Source organism: Penaeus monodon, chromosome 10, assembly GCF_015228065.2.
Source record: "Penaeus monodon isolate SGIC_2016 chromosome 10, NSTDA_Pmon_1, whole genome shotgun sequence".
Taxonomy (NCBI): Eukaryota; Metazoa; Arthropoda; class Malacostraca; order Decapoda; family Penaeidae; genus Penaeus; species Penaeus monodon.
In genome coordinates, this window is record NC_051395.1 from 49233465 (window position 1) to 49250964 (window position 17500).

General features: G+C 36.0%; 2 protein-coding genes across 2 annotated transcripts in view; one reads left to right on the forward strand and one right to left on the reverse strand.

Annotated features, from left to right (window-relative positions):
• LOC119577681 (RNA polymerase-associated protein Rtf1-like) overlaps positions 1-8858 on the forward strand; it is a 9309-nt gene extending 451 nt beyond the window's left edge. Inside the window, exons 3-17 of the mRNA XM_037925239.1 lie at positions 38-138; positions 380-510; positions 677-942; positions 1076-1187; positions 1339-1463; positions 1639-1757; positions 3588-3851; positions 5164-5353; positions 5710-5792; positions 6037-6232; positions 6356-6463; positions 6624-6773; positions 6878-7048; positions 7198-7330; positions 7546-8858. Of these exons, the coding sequence (XP_037781167.1) occupies positions 38-138; positions 380-510; positions 677-942; positions 1076-1187; positions 1339-1463; positions 1639-1757; positions 3588-3851; positions 5164-5353; positions 5710-5792; positions 6037-6232; positions 6356-6463; positions 6624-6773; positions 6878-7048; positions 7198-7330; positions 7546-7667 (2271 nt within the window). The 3' untranslated portion in view covers positions 7668-8858. The remainder of the gene's footprint in view (positions 1-37; positions 139-379; positions 511-676; positions 943-1075; positions 1188-1338; positions 1464-1638; positions 1758-3587; positions 3852-5163; positions 5354-5709; positions 5793-6036; positions 6233-6355; positions 6464-6623; positions 6774-6877; positions 7049-7197; positions 7331-7545) is intronic.
• An 8592-nt stretch (positions 8859-17450) lies between these two features.
• The window catches only part of LOC119578118 (zinc finger protein 691-like), a 916-nt gene continuing 866 nt past the window's right edge, over positions 17451-17500 (reverse strand). Inside the window, exon 1 of the mRNA XM_037925853.1 lies at positions 17451-17500. This exon is cut by the window's right edge and continues 866 nt beyond it. The gene's annotated coding sequence lies outside the window, so the exon portion shown is untranslated.

A 17500-nucleotide genomic window follows, 5' to 3' on the forward strand; every position in this document is an offset into this window, starting at 1 on the left:
CAATTAGTTATTTAACATTTTTTTTACATAATTCCAGGTATTGGCTCTGTATAAAAAGAAGAAAACGATTGTACGCAGTCCCCGGAAGGCCTCGAAACAGACCAGCCAGGGGCCCAATGCTTGGACTGACCGGGAAAAGTGATCAACCTGACGGGATTGTCCGAAAGGAGAAAGAAAAATGGTATGTATGGGATTCATCTTCAACTCCTGTTCTCTTTTGTTGGTTTATTGGACCATTGTACATTTTTTGAAAATCAGAAGAAATGCAATCTGTACTTTCTAAATTTGTTGAATACTGTAATTTTCCTTTTCTTTTTTTCTTTTTTTTCGATCTCCACTTATTGCAATTTTCTTTTCAAATTCTGTTTTTCGAATGAAGATTCATAATTTTTAATGATTGTCGCATTGAAGGGGAAGGCAGCAGGAAGACAAAGAACAAGAGAGTTTTGGCACATTCGGACTCAGATGAGAGTCGACCAGCTAAGGGCAGTGGATCAGAGCCTGAAGAAGGTACAGAGTATTTCAATTTTACGGGACTGATGTTTGTAAATATTATATATAGTCACAGCCGAATCTCAGTCTTCTCTTCTAACTGATTTTATATGCAGTCTAATGAATAGATATAGGTTTGTGGTATTTCTAGAAGTGCTCCATTGATTGTGCATTCTCTCTGCAGGGGAAGTATCAGATAGCAACAGCAGCGACTCGGAAGTTGACCTGGATGAAGAATTCGACGATGGCCTTGACGAAAACATGATAGGAGATGAAGAGGACAGAGCGCGTCTCGAGCAGATGACGGAGAAGGAGCGCGAACAAGAAATCTACAACCGTATTGAGAAGAGAGAAGTTCTGCGCACTAGGTTTGAAATTGAGAAAAAATTAAAGTTGGCCAAAAAGAAAGACCAGCAGAAGAGAAAGGAGAAGGAAGGAGACAAACCGAAAGTAAGGGCTCTCAGTCTTGGAATGGTGGCCTTTGAAGGCATAATTGATTTGCGTGTATGACTGTTACCTTTATTTTATTTTTTATTTTTTATTATGCTTTTTTCACTTATTGTAAATTTATCATTCATCACAGGAGAAGAAACAACCTGTTTTGACAGACAGAAAGAAAACCCTAGAGGAGAGAGCAGGAAAGACCGACAAATTTGCTGCTCTGAAGGCAAAACGAGAAAATAAAATCAGATTAGGTATGAGTTTTTCATAGTTTTAATCCGATCCTAATATCAAAAATGATAGTTCTTGGTCTGTGATTTCTTTTATTTGGAATGATGTCTACATGTTTGTTTGTTTTTTATTAATGAAAATAACTGAGATTTTCCCATCTTTTTTCCACTCCAGCTGAGGAAGAGAGACTTAAGAAAGAGAAACAGGAGGAGGAAAAAAGAAGAAAAAAGGAAGAGAAAGAGCGATCAGCAGAATCTGATTCAGATGCAGAAGACAGCAAGGCTAAGCACAAACTTAAGGTTTGTTGGCAGATTTTTCCCAATAGTTGTGCTTAGAAGTCATGTACATTTTTTTTTTTCTATTGACTTTTATATTATTTTTATCTTTTAGCTAACTATAGGCAAGATGAAAATTTTGAAAACAAGGGATTTATAGAAAGAACAATTCCTAAAAGATAATAATTCTTTTCAACAGGCATCTGAGGTTTATAGTGACTCAGATGACAGTGGATCTGATAGCGATAAGTCAACAAAGTCTGAAAAATCCACGAGACGTCGCTCCTCTTCATTCCTCCTCTTCTTCATCCTCGGGTAGTGATAGTGATTCTGGCAGGTAAGAGACAGCTGTGCAGATTTCTACAGCTCGGGTTTTATATAGTAAATCTTTGGCAAGGAGAGTTATTTGGCTGCGGGCTCTCACCTCTTGTAGTAAAGACATTTCTAGTGGCTTTTAACCCATATTTAAAAGCTCAAAGCATCTTTGTACATCTCTTGAATTTGCGAACATTATTGTATTTTTTGTTTTCATTTACAAAAGCTTTTTCTTGCATTGGCTTTTTTTTAGTTCATTTTTTTGAGACTTAATAAGAGACTCAAATATTTTAAAATTTAGTGTATTAGGTTTATATATCCATCTTACTAGTAGTCATATCAGCCAAAAAGCACAGAGTTCTTTGATACATGAAAATGCATTTGTAACAGTTCTTTGATATAATTCATAGTTTCATTCTCATTATAGAAATTTTCCTTCAGATATGAGGTGGAAACAAACTGTGTAGTTAGGATATCTTGTTGCTGTGCTTAATTGTAATAATGTCTCAATGGATGCATTAATTGCCTTGTATTTTTCTATATTGTCAGCTGCTGCCACCAAGACAGTGACATTTTTTACATCTTTCTCTTGACTCAAATATGCCAGGAGTGCTTGTGTACATATCTACACTTTTGTTTTTTTTTTTTATTTTTACACATGGTAGATGGCTTCAGAAGTGATTAGTCACCATGTAGTCAGTTACTAGGCACACCTAAGGTCACTTGTTTACCCTACCCCTTAAATTCTCAGGAATGATTTGTTCCCAGATTTAAATAACATAATTGTGATGGAAGATTATAAAAGTAAACATAATAATAATAACAATTAATTATAAGTGTGATGTGATAATAATGAAAATAATGGTGGTAGTAATAATAACTATACTACTACAATTAATAATAATAGTGAACAACAACAGCAATGATATTAACAATACTAATTAAAATAATGGTAATAATGATAATGGAAAAGATGATAACAAATGACAGTAAAGAAAGTAAAAGTATTTTCCCTTCAATTCAAGGAATGAGGTAAATAGGGGAGATCAAGTAGGCCTAGTCATTTCCTCCATGGTGACTGAGTGCTTCTGGAACCAGCTGTGTGTAAACAAAAGTATTATAACCAAACCACAATGGACAGCGCATGTACCTGGTTGGTTAACAGTTTTGTGGGGTATGGAAAGGTGTTGGCCAAGGATAAGCATGGATAAATATTGCCTTTCTGTTTACAATGGATAGATATTACCAAATAAGCATTTGTGTAGACCTGTAAAAGATTAAAACATCAGGGAACACACTCCATAGGTATTTGATCTGCAATAAAATGTCTTATTTATAGAATGTGTATACATATATATATATATATATATATATATATATATATATATATATATATATATATATATATATATATATATATATATATATATATATATACAGTGATTAACAAGTTGTATAGGTTTGCTTGTGGTTTTCAGAACAGACAGCTGTGGTAGAATGAGTGCTTCTCAGCTCATTTCAGGTTTAATTTCAGTGAACTTGAATGGGAAATATTGATCATTGAGTAGCCATATATTTTCTGTCATACTATGTTAAAAATGTAGCTACAGTCAGAAAAAGAACACCGTAATTGTGTTATTCTTTTGATTGTGGCTCTGTTTTCTTTTCCATCTTTTTACTGTTCGGCATCAATTGAAACAATGGACCAAGAATGGAAACTAGATAAACAAGGGGAAATTATTTGAAATGTTAAATCATATTTCCATAACTTCACGATGTAAACAAACCCATCAGTTTCCCAAGATTGATCAATTTATTGGTGGTTATAACCAGCCTAAGTGGCGAGGAGTCTGCAAAACCAAGCTCGGTTGAGGCCGCTACAAAGCCCCCAGCAAAAGTCACAGCCAAACCCACGGCAAAGCCCCCAGCTAAGAAACCTGAGCCTAAGGTGTCTGGGAGGCTAGAACAAAAGATTCTGCCTTCTTCCTCCTCCTCTTCTTCTTCTTCCTCTTCTTGCTCTTCTCCTTCATCCTCATCTTCATCCTTTAGTGATTCCAGTGACAGTGATGTGTCACCCAAGAAGAACAAAGTTGGCAGGTAGATTTCTTGACAATGGGTTTGAACTTTTTTCTTTCTCTCTCTCTCTCTCTCTCTCTCGCCTTTCTTTTACCCTTTTTATTCTTAACATGTGTCCTGCCGCTGTACTAATCGCAAGTGGTATGTCAGATGTTGATAAATGCGTAATCAATGACATTCAGTGAAACTAATTGTCCTATTGTTCTCTCTTTTTCTCTCACTCTCTTTCTCTCTCTCTCTTTCTCTCTCTCTCTCTCTTTCTTTCTCTCTCTCTCTTTCTTTCTCTCTCTCTCTTTCTTTCTCTCTCTCTCTCTCTTTCTCTCTTTCTTTCTTTCTCTCTCACTTTCTTTCTCTCACTCTCTTTCTCTCTCTCACTCTCTTTCTCTCTCTCACTCTCTGTTTCTCTCTCTCTCTCTCTCTGTTTCCTCTCTCTCTCTCTCTCTGTTTTCCTCTCTCTCTCTCTCTCTCTGTTTTCCTCTCTCTCTCTCTCCTCTCTCTCTCTCTCTCTCTCTCTCTCTCTCTCTCTCTCTCTCTCTTGTTTTCTCTCTCTCTCTCTCTCTCTGTTTTCTCTTCTCTCTCTCTCTCTCTCTCCTCTCTCTCTCTCTTACTCTTTATTCTCTCTCTCTATCTCTCTCTCTCTCATCTCATCTCTTCTCTCTCTGTCTCTCTCTCTATTTCTCTCTCTTTTCTCTTCTGTCCTCTCTCTCTCTGTCTCTCTCTCTTCTCTCTCTGTCTCTCTCTCTCTCTCACTATCTCTATATATATATATATATATATATATATATATATATATATATATATATATATATATATACTTTCACCATTTCTTTTCTTCTTTCTGTCTTTTAGTTCAGATGGAATATGTATCATCTCTATGACAGGTGATATGTTTTCTCTGTTAGGTTGTTTTTACATTATCAGTACCCAAATTGTTGTTATCCATTTGTCTTTACTATTACAGTGTGCTGCAGGAACTGGCAGACCCTCTTGGTTTGGGTGTGTGAATTAATTTTAACGTTGTGGTGTGTTAGTGGATTTCAAGAGTACTTAAACAGTTATTTGTAATGTGTTTTTCAGAAATTTCTGTTCTTGTTTGCTTTTTCTTCTTTTATTTGTGTTATCCATTGATTTTAATTCATATTATCCTCTTAATCAGTATCTAGCTTTGTCTCTAAGTTTTGGATAATCTTTGAAATCATTCTATTGACTTTTTTTCTAAGCACCAAGTTAAATAGCTTTATTTTAATTATTTATTTCTTTTTCCTAGATTTATATTCTTTTATTTTTTTCTTTCTTTATTTGTCTTTAAATGTTTACTCCTGCACATCAACAGGTCTAATGACAGTTATCGTTCTCGTGATGAGAGGCCAAAGACAGTTGCCAGTAAAGAAGACTTGGAAAAAATCCGTCTGTCACGTCATAAAATGGAACGTTTTGTCCACCTGCCCATATTCTCAAAGGCAATCATTGGCTGTTATGTCAGAATAGGTATTGGGAGTAACCAAGGTCGACCTGTTTATAGGGTAAGTGAAGTGAAATCTTTTCTTGTTGAATAGATGTTTAATGTGTAATATTAACCCAATGCTGCCTGGTGGTTTCCCAATATGAAGGCCCTCTCTCCTGGGGTTGTATTCATAGTGGCCCAGACCCCGTTACTGGGGGAGCGTGTCCGCACCATAGTGTGGGTGGCATGACCATACAGAAAACGGGACTGGCACACTATGTCATGTATGCACATGCCACCCAGAGTATAGTCAGGCATGCATGGCATGTATGTACATGCCACCCAGCAGCAAAGGGTTAAGAGTTTAATTGTGTGATATGATGATACGGAAGTCTACATTTTATCTGTAGGTATTCACTGAAATCTAAATTTTAGGTTGCAGAAATCACAGAAGTCTGTGAAACAGCCAAGATATACCAGTTAGGCAACACAAGAACTAATAAGGGATTACGGTTAAAGTAAGTAGCAGAAGTGCATTTTTTCTTGCTGGAGTATTTAATGTATTTTAAAATAATAGTTATCAATGTAGTTTGTATTTAACAAAAAATTGGTTTATAAAATTGTTTTGTATAAAAATATGTAGTGAAGTTGAGGATATTATTACCCAAGATGTAATAACTTCGGCCATTAGTATCTCACTTTGTAAATACTATAAATACATAGCATTGACCAGTTAAGTAAGCTACAGTCCTTCCTTCCCAGGCACGGCTCTCACGAAAGGGTATTCAGACTGGAATTTGTAAGCAACAGCGTCTTCTCCGACTCTGAGTACAACAAGTGGGTAGAAGATTGTGCAGCACATGGAACTCCTTTACCTTTAATGGAACATGTAACACAGAAGCAGAAGGATATTCAAGATCTTCTGTACTATCAGTTCAGTAGTGAAGATATTGATAAGGTAATGCTCAGGGTTTTACTCAGGTCTTATGGATTTTAAGAAATGTGTCGCATGAATGTAATTCTGTGTTTTCTAACCCTCCCAAAATATGAAGTGTGAATTCAATTTGGTTTTGGTTTTCAGATGGTGGAGGAAAAAGCGCGTTTCAACAATAATCCAACCAATTTCGCTGTTGCCAAAACTTTACTCATGAAAGAAAAAGACATGGCACAACAAAAGGGTGATGAAGATGTAAGTGTACAAGATGAATGTAGAATCTGATTGAGGTTGGAAATATGTGGAATAAGGTGAAAGACCAAGAGTATTTAAACTTTCATATTTTAACATGGATGTCCCACTCTGAAAATATTTATGTAGAAAATAGGGTACATATTTTTTTCAAACTTTTCAGACTGTAGAAAAACTTAATGGGCAGATAGCTGATCTCGATGAAAAGGCAAGCTCACTTGACAAACGAAGAACGCAGACTATTGCATCCATCTCTTATATTAATGAAAGAAATCGTAAGAATAATGTTGAAAAGGCAGAAAGGGCTATTATGGTGAGTGTTGACTTCGACTTGTATCTTATGGTTTATGTTCTACTGTTATGTAATGCATTTCAAACCACCTTATCCACTTTTATTAAGAAAAAACTTTGTTATAGGCTGAAATCGCAGCAAAGAAAGGAATGAAAGTGGAGGATCCTTTCACTCGTCGCTCAACCCGCCCAACCATGGTGACCAAAACCAAGGAACCCGAAGTCGTTTCTTCAGAGATGTTGATACGTCTAGAACATGAAAGGAAAGTAAAGCAAGAGGAGGAAAAGAAGAAAAAGGTAATGTATCTGTCCTCACTATGTATTAGCTATTGTCAAGGAGAAGGAAAGAAAAGTATATGCTGACCTTTTTTTTCTTGGCTTTTATTTCATATCTCTGTCTTTTATTTGTATAACCTTATCTAAGATCTCTTATTTTCATTCCATAGGAGGAAGAAGCTGCTAAAAGAAAACAGGAAGATGAGAAGAAGAAAGATGATGAACGGAAGAGAGTGCAAGCAGAAGACCTGTTTGCAGCCCACGATTTTGATGTTAAAATTGACTTGGACGTGTCAATGCCAGGTTAGTTTTACAGACTTCAGAGTCAGTTGGCTTGCTTTTATAAAAAGTTGGTGGATAATTTGTGTGTAAGAGTTTCCTATTGATTTTTGTATATATATTTTAGTAGCATCTTTCATGGACATGTATGTTTACTTACATATAAATTCATATTTGATTCCTCCTCCCCCTTTTCTTTCTGTTTTTCCTTCTCTCTCTATTTTTCGTATCTCGTACAGCCACAGCTCCCTTAGCACCAAAAGCAACATTAGGAAATGCGACCAATGGAAGCTCCATAGGAACTGCACCAAAGAGATCATTAAATCTTGAGGAGTACAAGAAAAAGAAGGGCTTGATATGAAGGGCCAATGCATAGGAAAGTAGTTACAAGCACACTTTCATTGAACAAGCCGAAGTGAACAGAAAAATAGCCGTTTCCATCCGCAAAACTTGATGACCTTCTAGCAGTCCTTGTTTTGCCTGACTGCTTGGTTGATTGCCAAAAGTTATGTTCATGTAAAGATTTGTCACAATTGTGTAAGGGGATATTTTGGTAAGGTTTGTTGCTGCTGGTTGGCATGACTTAATTATGACAAAGTCAGCATTGTAATGGATATATTGCAATGCAACTGAACTTACCTAACCTTGTAATGATTTTACTGTCATCTAAAAGGTATTTTGGAAACTGTAATGAGTTGGGCAGTTCATTATTTTTGTAGGATTAAAACATTGACATGGAAGAGTCAAATTGTTCTTGCAACAAAGGTTGCTATCATTGCATATAATCATGGCATTAATAACATAAACATATTAACTGTTGGAAGCAGTTATTGCTCATGCTGATCTTTTTTATATGTGCAAACAAAACCTATGTAATAATGATAGGCTAATTCATTTAATTTTTTTGTTCTTTTTTATCCATAATAAATCAGTTTTTTAAACAATACTGCATGTCATAAGACACAAGTGAAATGTAAAATATTTTGGGAAACAAGCTAGTGGTTGACACTAAGGGCATTTTTGATATATCCATTTCGTTGATTGGGATTTTTAGGTGTTATCTGTATGCATGTTATCCTGCTTTTTATTGATTAGAAAATCATTGGTGCAACCCTCAATAGTCTCATTAATAACAGAAAAATTAAGTTTAGTTCAATGAACAGCATAAGACCAGTAGACAGTCACTTTAGAAATAAGAAAGAAAAGAAAAGAAAAAAAAAAGAGTGAGAGAGAGAAAAGGTTGGTTAATTTATTCAAGTCATTACCCACTTTGATAATCCTTCATAAAGTGCAGTTAAAGATTTGCTATGCAAGTCTTCTCTTTGACAGCAAATCTTGTCAGTATGAGTCTTGTTATTTATTAAATCATTTCAGATCAGCTCATAAACATAACACAAGGAACACATCATTATCTCAGCAAATCTCATACATTTTCATTTATTACTAAGTTTGATAAAAATGGGTCTCATTTGGATCCTGGAATGTTAACTGATGTATAAAATATTTTACGCAGTTTAGTGGAAAAGAAGCAGAGTAAAACTCAAAAGATGTATATTACTGTTTTAATATCCTTTTCATTTTCATTATAGTAAGAAAAAGAAAGGGAAACAAGTTATAAAAGTCTGATTAAGTCAGAAAACATTGCCAGCAAGAAAGGATGAAATATAATTTGGCCTCATTTCCTACTCAACTAGTGCCTTTAGCTATTTTAGTTTTCTTTTTATTTGTTGGTGGATAACTTTTTCCTAACATTCCTTTATAAACATGTACAACCTCAGCCTAACTGATATAGTGAACACTAAACATAATGGAACCACCAGTTTAGTTACCAAAAGATTGGAATGCCCTTGCCAAAATGAAAACCATAAAATGGGATATACTTTAGGGGTGTTATTTTATTTATTTTCCCTATTTAATTAGTTTCACTGTCTTAATGTTTGTTATATTACTTTTTGTTAATACTACCTGTATTCACCCTTCTTGACATGTTTGTAACTAACTATATATTATTATTATTTGAAACCCCCATAGGAGACTGAAACTAGCCTAGCATTTTGTATTTGCCCTACCTTGGGCCTTAATCCCTTGCTCATTGTTGTCGTTGTTGGTCTTCAACTAATTTTGCATGGTCTTTTCTTCTCCTTTTCTTCATCCCCTTGTTCTGTCCACTTATCTTATTTGTTAACAATTTATGCCATTTTCACCACAATACTTTACCTTAATGCTCCCTACTCCCTTAACTCTTTTCCCCTTCTAACACCCTTTACCTTATACTATATCCCATCAACTCCCCTTCTCTACTCTTTTCACTACCATAATACCCTCTAGTACTATTCAACCTGTAACTTTACCCTAATCATTAACTCATTCCTAGTCCTTTTTGCTACTATGCTTTTACCATAGTGCCATGACCTTTGGCATCATATAGCACTTCCTTACCTGGGAGCTTTGTCCCCCTACCTCATGAATATGCTGCTAATGACCTTGGCTGTTGACACGGCAGAAATTTTTCAATAAATTAATCAACTCAAGTTTTTAACCTTCACCTCTAATTTTGCTAGGTCTTTCCTTTTCCTTTACTTCATCCCCTTATTTTGTCCACTTATCCTAATTGTTAATTCATTTTTGCCACAATACTTTATCAAAATGCTCCCTACTCCCTTAACTCCTTCCCCTTCTAAGAACTTTTACCTTATACTATAACCATCAGGTCCCCCTCTCTACCCTTTTCATCACTACCATACTACCCTCTAGTACTGTTCAACCTGTAACTTTACCCTAATCATTAACTCATTCCTAGTCCTTTTTGCTACTATGCTTCACCATAGTCCCATGGCCTTTGATGTTATATAGCACTTCCTTACCTGGAAGCTTTGCCACCAATCCTCACGCTATCACCATATTTTGAATACACCACTAATGATCTTAGATGTTGATATAGCAGAAACTTTTCAGTACATTAATCTTTGGCTCAACTAATTTCTCCCCCTGTCCTTTTCCTTCTCTCTTCAACCTCTTACCTTGTCTACTTGCTAAGATGTGATAGCCACATGTTGAAAGGCTAAAAAGCTGGCTTTGGGTCATCTATTTATTTACTGGAAATTTTTTGCCACAATATCTAAGGTCCTTAGCAGAATATTCAAAATATAAGGATTGGGTGGGACTTGGGCGTGAAGGCCGCAGGTAAGAATTTTTTTGGTTCAAAAGGCAATGTTTGTGCATTTCCAGAATGGTTAGTGGTCAAAACAAACAAATGTGCCAGACATTAAAAGTCATACAGCATTATGACAAAGTATTGTTGCAAAAAGAGTAAAATTGAGGTAACAATTGGGATAAGTGAACAGAGGGGTAAAGAAAACAAAAAGGAAAAGGAAAAAGACCATGCAAAATTAGCTGAGGCAAGGTCTGAGGTCCAAGGTAGGGGTGATCCCCTACTAGGGCCCCAGTCTCCTCATCCTAAGCCCCCCCCCCCCCAGAGCAACAATGAGCAAAGGAATTGAAGTGGCTTTGGGTCAGTCCTGAAAAGCCTAAGGAAGCCATGGGCGGGGTAGTTTCCATTTAGTTATCCAAGTCACCCACTCAGTAGGGTGACTTAGACTCTTATCTCCTAATCCTCCAGTACTTTTCATTTTCAACCCCCATCTCCCTTATTACTAATCTTCATCCACATTGTCTGCCTCCCCATTTTACTACTTCACTCAATGCCACTCCCTCTTCTGCTCATCCTTCTACTACCTCCCAGTCTACAAACCTGATTATTCTTTTTAGCCCAACCAAATGTGATCATTTTTTTGGAATTCTCCCTACAGCCCTTTACTCCAACAATCCCTCCTCTTGCAACAATGTCTCCTTAAATATGTAGGTAAAGTTTCCTTCCACATCATTAATGCCTTGTCACAGTTACATTTAAGTCCCAAGCTCAAGCAGTATCTACCCTGACTAACCTCACTGGCTAACCTATTCCTGCCCAGTCTCACTCCTTACATAATACTTGTACCAGAATTCTTGGACATTCAAACTTTATAAATGTGATCCCCCCAAAAATTATGTCAATCCCTCATCCACTCTCCAATATCTCTGCTACCATTCTCTCTACACTCAAAGCAACTGTCGACATCCATCCTTCACCCTCATGTTCCTCCTACACCCCTTCCTCCCAAAACACCCCATAATCCATTATCCATCTGCACCAACCCCCTTCCTTCCCTGATATCCCCTCTACTCCCTCTTGGAAACACATGTACTCCTTGTATCACCAGGCCCTTCCTTAGACCCTCCACCTATTAACATTCTTCTTGATACTTGCCCCTGATCCTTTCTCATTCCCCAAATTTTTCTCCAACTTCTCTGAAACCCATTCTTACCCTTATCACTTGTTTCATAATACCTCCTTTATGCCGGGATATTTGCCGTTTCCATTCTCACAGGCCTGTATCCTTCATTTGATCTAATCACCCTGGACTACTACTCAATTCTCCTGACTTATCTACCTCATGGATTGTGATGCAGTACTGGTATAATGCTACACCATTCCTCCTAGAGGCCACTGTATTCTCAATCTAGTCATGAGCAATCAAAATGCTCTGTACAATCACATGTGTGCCAATAGTGGTGTATTTTAAAGGGGCTGTCCTACCTAGAAGTTTGAGTCTGTGAGGTGGCGGATCTCAGATACTAGCCTCACTTTATGTGAGGCCAGAGAGGAAGCACATAGATGAGGTTTTTCTTTAACTCCCCACTTTAGTCCTGTCCTTTGCTCTGTCCCTTCCCCTCCCTCCTCTAAGATATTTATACATTAGCCCCAGTATCTCTTCCTCATCCTACTTCTACCCCCTAAGTCTCGTCAAATACTTTTGCCATTCTAAATCCAGACACCCCAATCTCCACCACTATTCCAGACACTCTAATCTCTAGTTCCCTTGGTACCTAACCCTCTTCCTCCTCACTCAACTCATTGCACAAAACAAAATAAACATTCCACTCCATCTTCTACTGCATCCTCTCCTACATGAACCTCTCTCTCCCCAATCTCTCTGCTCCCATTCCCTCTACACTCAAAGTAATTGCCAACATCCATCTCTTTATCCTTTTCACTACTAGAACTATCTATAGTGCTATATGAATTTTGATGTCTAGCATATTTATTTTGCTCTGTAACCATTAGCCCCCTTTTGCTTTTCCTAAGCCCTGCCTTACCCCTTTACTCATCATCCTCTGTTACCTTTTCAATATCATATTGCTATACAACTTTTGATGTGGTACATTTTATCATGAACTTATTAACCCTCCTCTTTACACATTCTTGCTAGTATACCTCCCTATAGAGCTACATGACCTTTGATGTCGAGCACATTTATTTGCTTTTGGTCCATTAACCATTACCAAACTAGTCTTAGCCTAATGTTTGTTTAAGGTTTTAAACAAATAAATGTGCTTGACATCAAAGGTCATAAAACATTAAGGGTAAAGTATTGTGGTGGGAGGGTTTAAAGAAGTTCCTTATTAGAACAAAACGTCCTTGGGTTTCAACAGTCATATGGCATTATAAGACAATATGGTAGTGAAAGGAGTAGACAGAGGGGGAGTAAATGGGGTAGGATAAGGATCAATAGAAGGGGGAAGGGTTAAGGACAAAGGGTGATTAGATCAAATGGAGGGTATTTATGCATCTGAGGAAGAACAAGCTGTTAAAATAATGGAACAATAGAATGATATACATGCCATATCCACTGTGATTTTAGATTAATTTTTCTGACACATAGCTGGCTTCATAAGCATTTAGTCACCAAAGAGTTAGAGAGTTAATTACTTGTCCCGATCTCACCTGGTTTACCCTTTTCATTGATTTTGACTTTGTTTTTGAAATTTCTTTTTGTTAACATTTAAATAAGCCTGATGTCATTAATAACAACAGTAATGATATCAATAGCATTAGAAAAATTAAAACATTCACAAAAGTTCAAGAAAGGGGGATATCTGGTCAGTTAAAGTAGGTCTACTGATTCCTCCATATCTAAGCACTTGTTGAGCCAGGTGTGTATAAAATATACAGAAAAAAAAAAAACAATACAGTGATAAGTGCACCAAAGGGTGCTCAAAGTGAAAGAGAATCACAATTACATATTTCAAATATTTCTGTTAGTGATATTTCCCTTATATATATGACAAACAGGTTAAAACTAATGAAAAGAAGATACACTAGTAGTTAACTTTTATTCCACAATATGCAGGATTCTTTTTTATCTTTGCATAGTGTAACAAATTATGGCAACCATGATGTAAAATCTCTTAAAACAGATTTCCATTTAAGGGTAAAAAAATAAAGAAGATCAAGACACAAGTATCTTCTTTCTCAAAGATTCAATTATTGTGTGAAATACACAGAGTGTCTTGTCCATTTTCCACTTTTCAGCTCCAAACTAGTTTCTTTGCCTATCATACAAAGCAGATAAATTGGAAGAATTTCAGTAAAAATAAATGCAAAAAGGAAAAAAAAAATATAGAAATCTAACTACAATCATAGAGAATGTTTCTAAGTATCAGATGTATTGCTAATTTATCAAATTTCAGAAATGTGAGGGTTCTACCAAGAAAAAATACCCTCTCCAACAGTCCTCAGAATTTTAAAAAAAGACTTAATATTTATCAAATCTGGAGATACAAATATAATATTTACAAAAAAAAAAAATCACAATGGAATATCAGCTACTGAGATTGATATTCAATGTGGCTTCACACTTTCATATAGCAATTTTTTTACATGAATGATGACACCTATTCCTACGTATTCTTAAAATAATAATAATAATAAATAAATGAAAAAAAAAAAAAAAAAATAATAAAAATAATAATAATAATAATAAAATAAAAAATAAATAAATAAAATAAATTGCTTATGATTATTTCACTTCAATTTTTTACCAGCTTTACAATACTAATATAATAATTTTTCCACACTTTACTTCTACAGTGTCACTAAAAAATGCAAATTACAAGTTGCTAAAATAATTGTACAAAATTAATAATTAAAAAAAATAAATAATAAAATCAGCAGAGATTCTACAACTATTTAAATTAATTCTATAAAAACAGTGCTAATTTCAAACAGATCTTTATGGTATAAACATCTAAATTAAATAAACACACTACTCATTTACTCTAAACTGTATCCACCTGTTCTCTTATTATGCAAACAGGTACAGCAATTAAAGTAAGCTATTCATCAATCTGTCAATTATTAGATGAAAATTTATGTAACATATGTACATCACAAAAGACTGTAAATCAACTTAACTATCTTAACAGCAGATATATACTGCAATGTCTTTTCTGTTTTGACAAGGACTAGTTACATTTTCCGGTAAACCAACACTTTTTGAAATGATTACGATCTGAGTGAAAAAAAATCACAGAATGAAACCTATGGCAGAGTACAAAATAGACCAGAAATCAGAACAAAGTTACAGAAAGATCTTGCAAGCAACACAAATATGATGGACCTTTCTGTAGCTGCAACCACATGACCTTCATCAGGAGATAAAATTCCCAGTAAAGGAAATACTTAAAGTAAAGTGTTCTTTAACAAACAAAAACACTGGAAGACTACCAGGGGCCACTTTTCAAGATTCTGTAACTAGTCTCTCAAATCTCCCGGGCAAAACAGTTTGAAAAAAATGTACATATCATCTGGTTTGTGATGTTATTTAACCACAAATACTTTGACTTGTTTTTCAAGATAAACTCCTATTCTGTACAAGTACTCTCTTACTGCAGGCTTAATTATACTCTAGTTTGCATACATAATTTCACTGATGTCAATGTATTTGTGCAAACGTGTCCATAGCTATGATTAACACGAATACTGTATTAATGTATTTATTTGGAAACCTAGGTTTCATGCTTCATTTAAATTTCTATATTAACCTTTAAAAATAGGAAATTATGTTTTATTCTATTTTAAAATGCTTTTACACAATGTCTTGATTATTGGATCAACAAGGTAAATCCATAGCATTATGTTTTTATTTAATGAAAGAAGTATCACAAATGACACAAATTATTCCACTGTTATATAAAACATGGACTGAATGCCAATCTTTCTCATACAATTTGAAGTTATACTGAACTGAACAGAAAAGAAGTTGCAACTTTCAAGTTTCCAAATACGATGTATAAATTCATGCATAAATACAAATATCCTCATTCTGCTTCACACAGACAAATATACATTTCTTGGTCATCTCATAACCAATATCATTAGGTACTTGCTCTATCCTTGAAACAGGAAGTAACTAGTCGGTACTTAGTAACCTGCACAAACTATTCCATTAAATAATGCCAACACTGCTAAGACACTATAGGTCAGTCAGTCAAAAAAACAAAATAAGAAAAAAAAAAAAAGCTTTAATAGCACTGCATTTATCTTTGAACATGTCCGTAAGAAAATCTTTCATTATTCTCTTACGCACTTTAAGTCAGGGAATAAAACCTTTAGGATTTACCATAAAAATTAACAATGCCTCTTCTTCACTTCACAAACCGTACACACTAAACACATTGGGAACTTCTCATTCAGGATCTTAATATTAAGTAATATCTAATTTAAGAGCCTTAGCTCCTACTTACGGCACTAACTGCAATCACATATCAAATTGTGTATTCATAAGCTTGCAAAGTTAAAAATCTTCAAGTCTTATACTTTCAAATAGTAACAATATAATAGCAATGCATAGAAACTACATTGGTCATCACAAATAAGTGTCAAGAAACACTACAATAAGCCTAAAGGAGATGTATGTAAGCTGTCATATACATTCACAAATGCTAGAACACATGTAAAAGATTATTTTTTTAACTACTATGACAAACCTGTACATTTTGAGTTTCAGTTACAACCATTTCCAGCTTAAAGTTTGGACTGCACAGGCTACTTGATACTTTTATACATTCCGGATAAAGTTTGTCCACAGCATGTCTCGCAAGCTTGTGGCTCTCTAGATGTGGCACATATTTGGAGACGAGCATAAAGTATCGTTGTCTAAAAAGGACTTACAAAAGACAAGACAGGACAAGGCGAGGTCAGGACCTGTGTTACACTAAGGTCTGGGCATACTGGGTAGTTGTAACACTTTGGTTGACAAGGGGAACCTGCGAAGTGAGTGCTGGACTGGAGAGGTCCACCACATAAGGCTGTCCGGGTTTAAAACTACAGTGGAATACCACTACCCCCAAAGAGCTCTGTTATGTGGATAAAAACAGGCACTTTTGATGTGCAGTGACAACCAGACCCTGTTGGTGTGCTGACACATGTTGATGAGCTGCAAGCACAGAGACTGGCTGGTGAGCAGTAACCACCTGCTGGTGAGCACTTGCTACTTGCTGATGTGCAGTTACTGCAGAAACGTTGATGGCTTTAACAATTTGTTGAGAGATTTACTGCGGGCATTTTTTTGGTGTTTTGGTACTTTTTGCTGATGAGCATAAAACTGGAACTGAAGGTACTGTTTGCTCCCGCTGACGACCTTTGGGCAGGTCCCTTTTGGTGTGCATTAAAAAGGGAAAACTGTGTGAGCACTCAAAAACTTGTTGTAGCTTTTTGCGTAGGAACTGGGATGGGCCTCAGAGTTGGTGATGTGCATCACAACAAAAATTGTTGATAGCAGTGTACTCCCTCTGCTGCTATTCCTGAAGTATACGGTAATGATGATGAGCAGGAATTATGTGATGGTTTGCTGGCCCACTTTATTTTTGCGATCATTGATGGATTGTGCCCTGATAAACCATTATCCTATTTTTTTGTCGTTGTTTGATAAGGCTGGAGGCTATGGAAGTGCTTTTGATGAGAAGCCCCCAGTGCTTGAGGATGTGTGCCATCCAAACCCTCAGCCTCAGATCCAAGATTATCCAGCATTACCTGCACCAGTGGGAGTTGGGTTATGTGATCTAGCTCTACCTCAGTCTTTAGCCCTGCTCCTTCTAACTGGATAGTCTGCTCATCACACTGTTCAGTCTCAGGCTGTATGTTGTCATCTTCTTTATCTGTCTGTTCACTATTTTGCTGCTTTTCTGCTTCAGCTTCAGGGGCATCTTCAGTTTCTTGCTTCAACTGGGCATCAATAATAGCTTTGCCCGGGACGAGATACCGATCATTGTGCTGGGTTTGTCTTCCTTTTCTTTGGCTTCTTCCATGGAGGC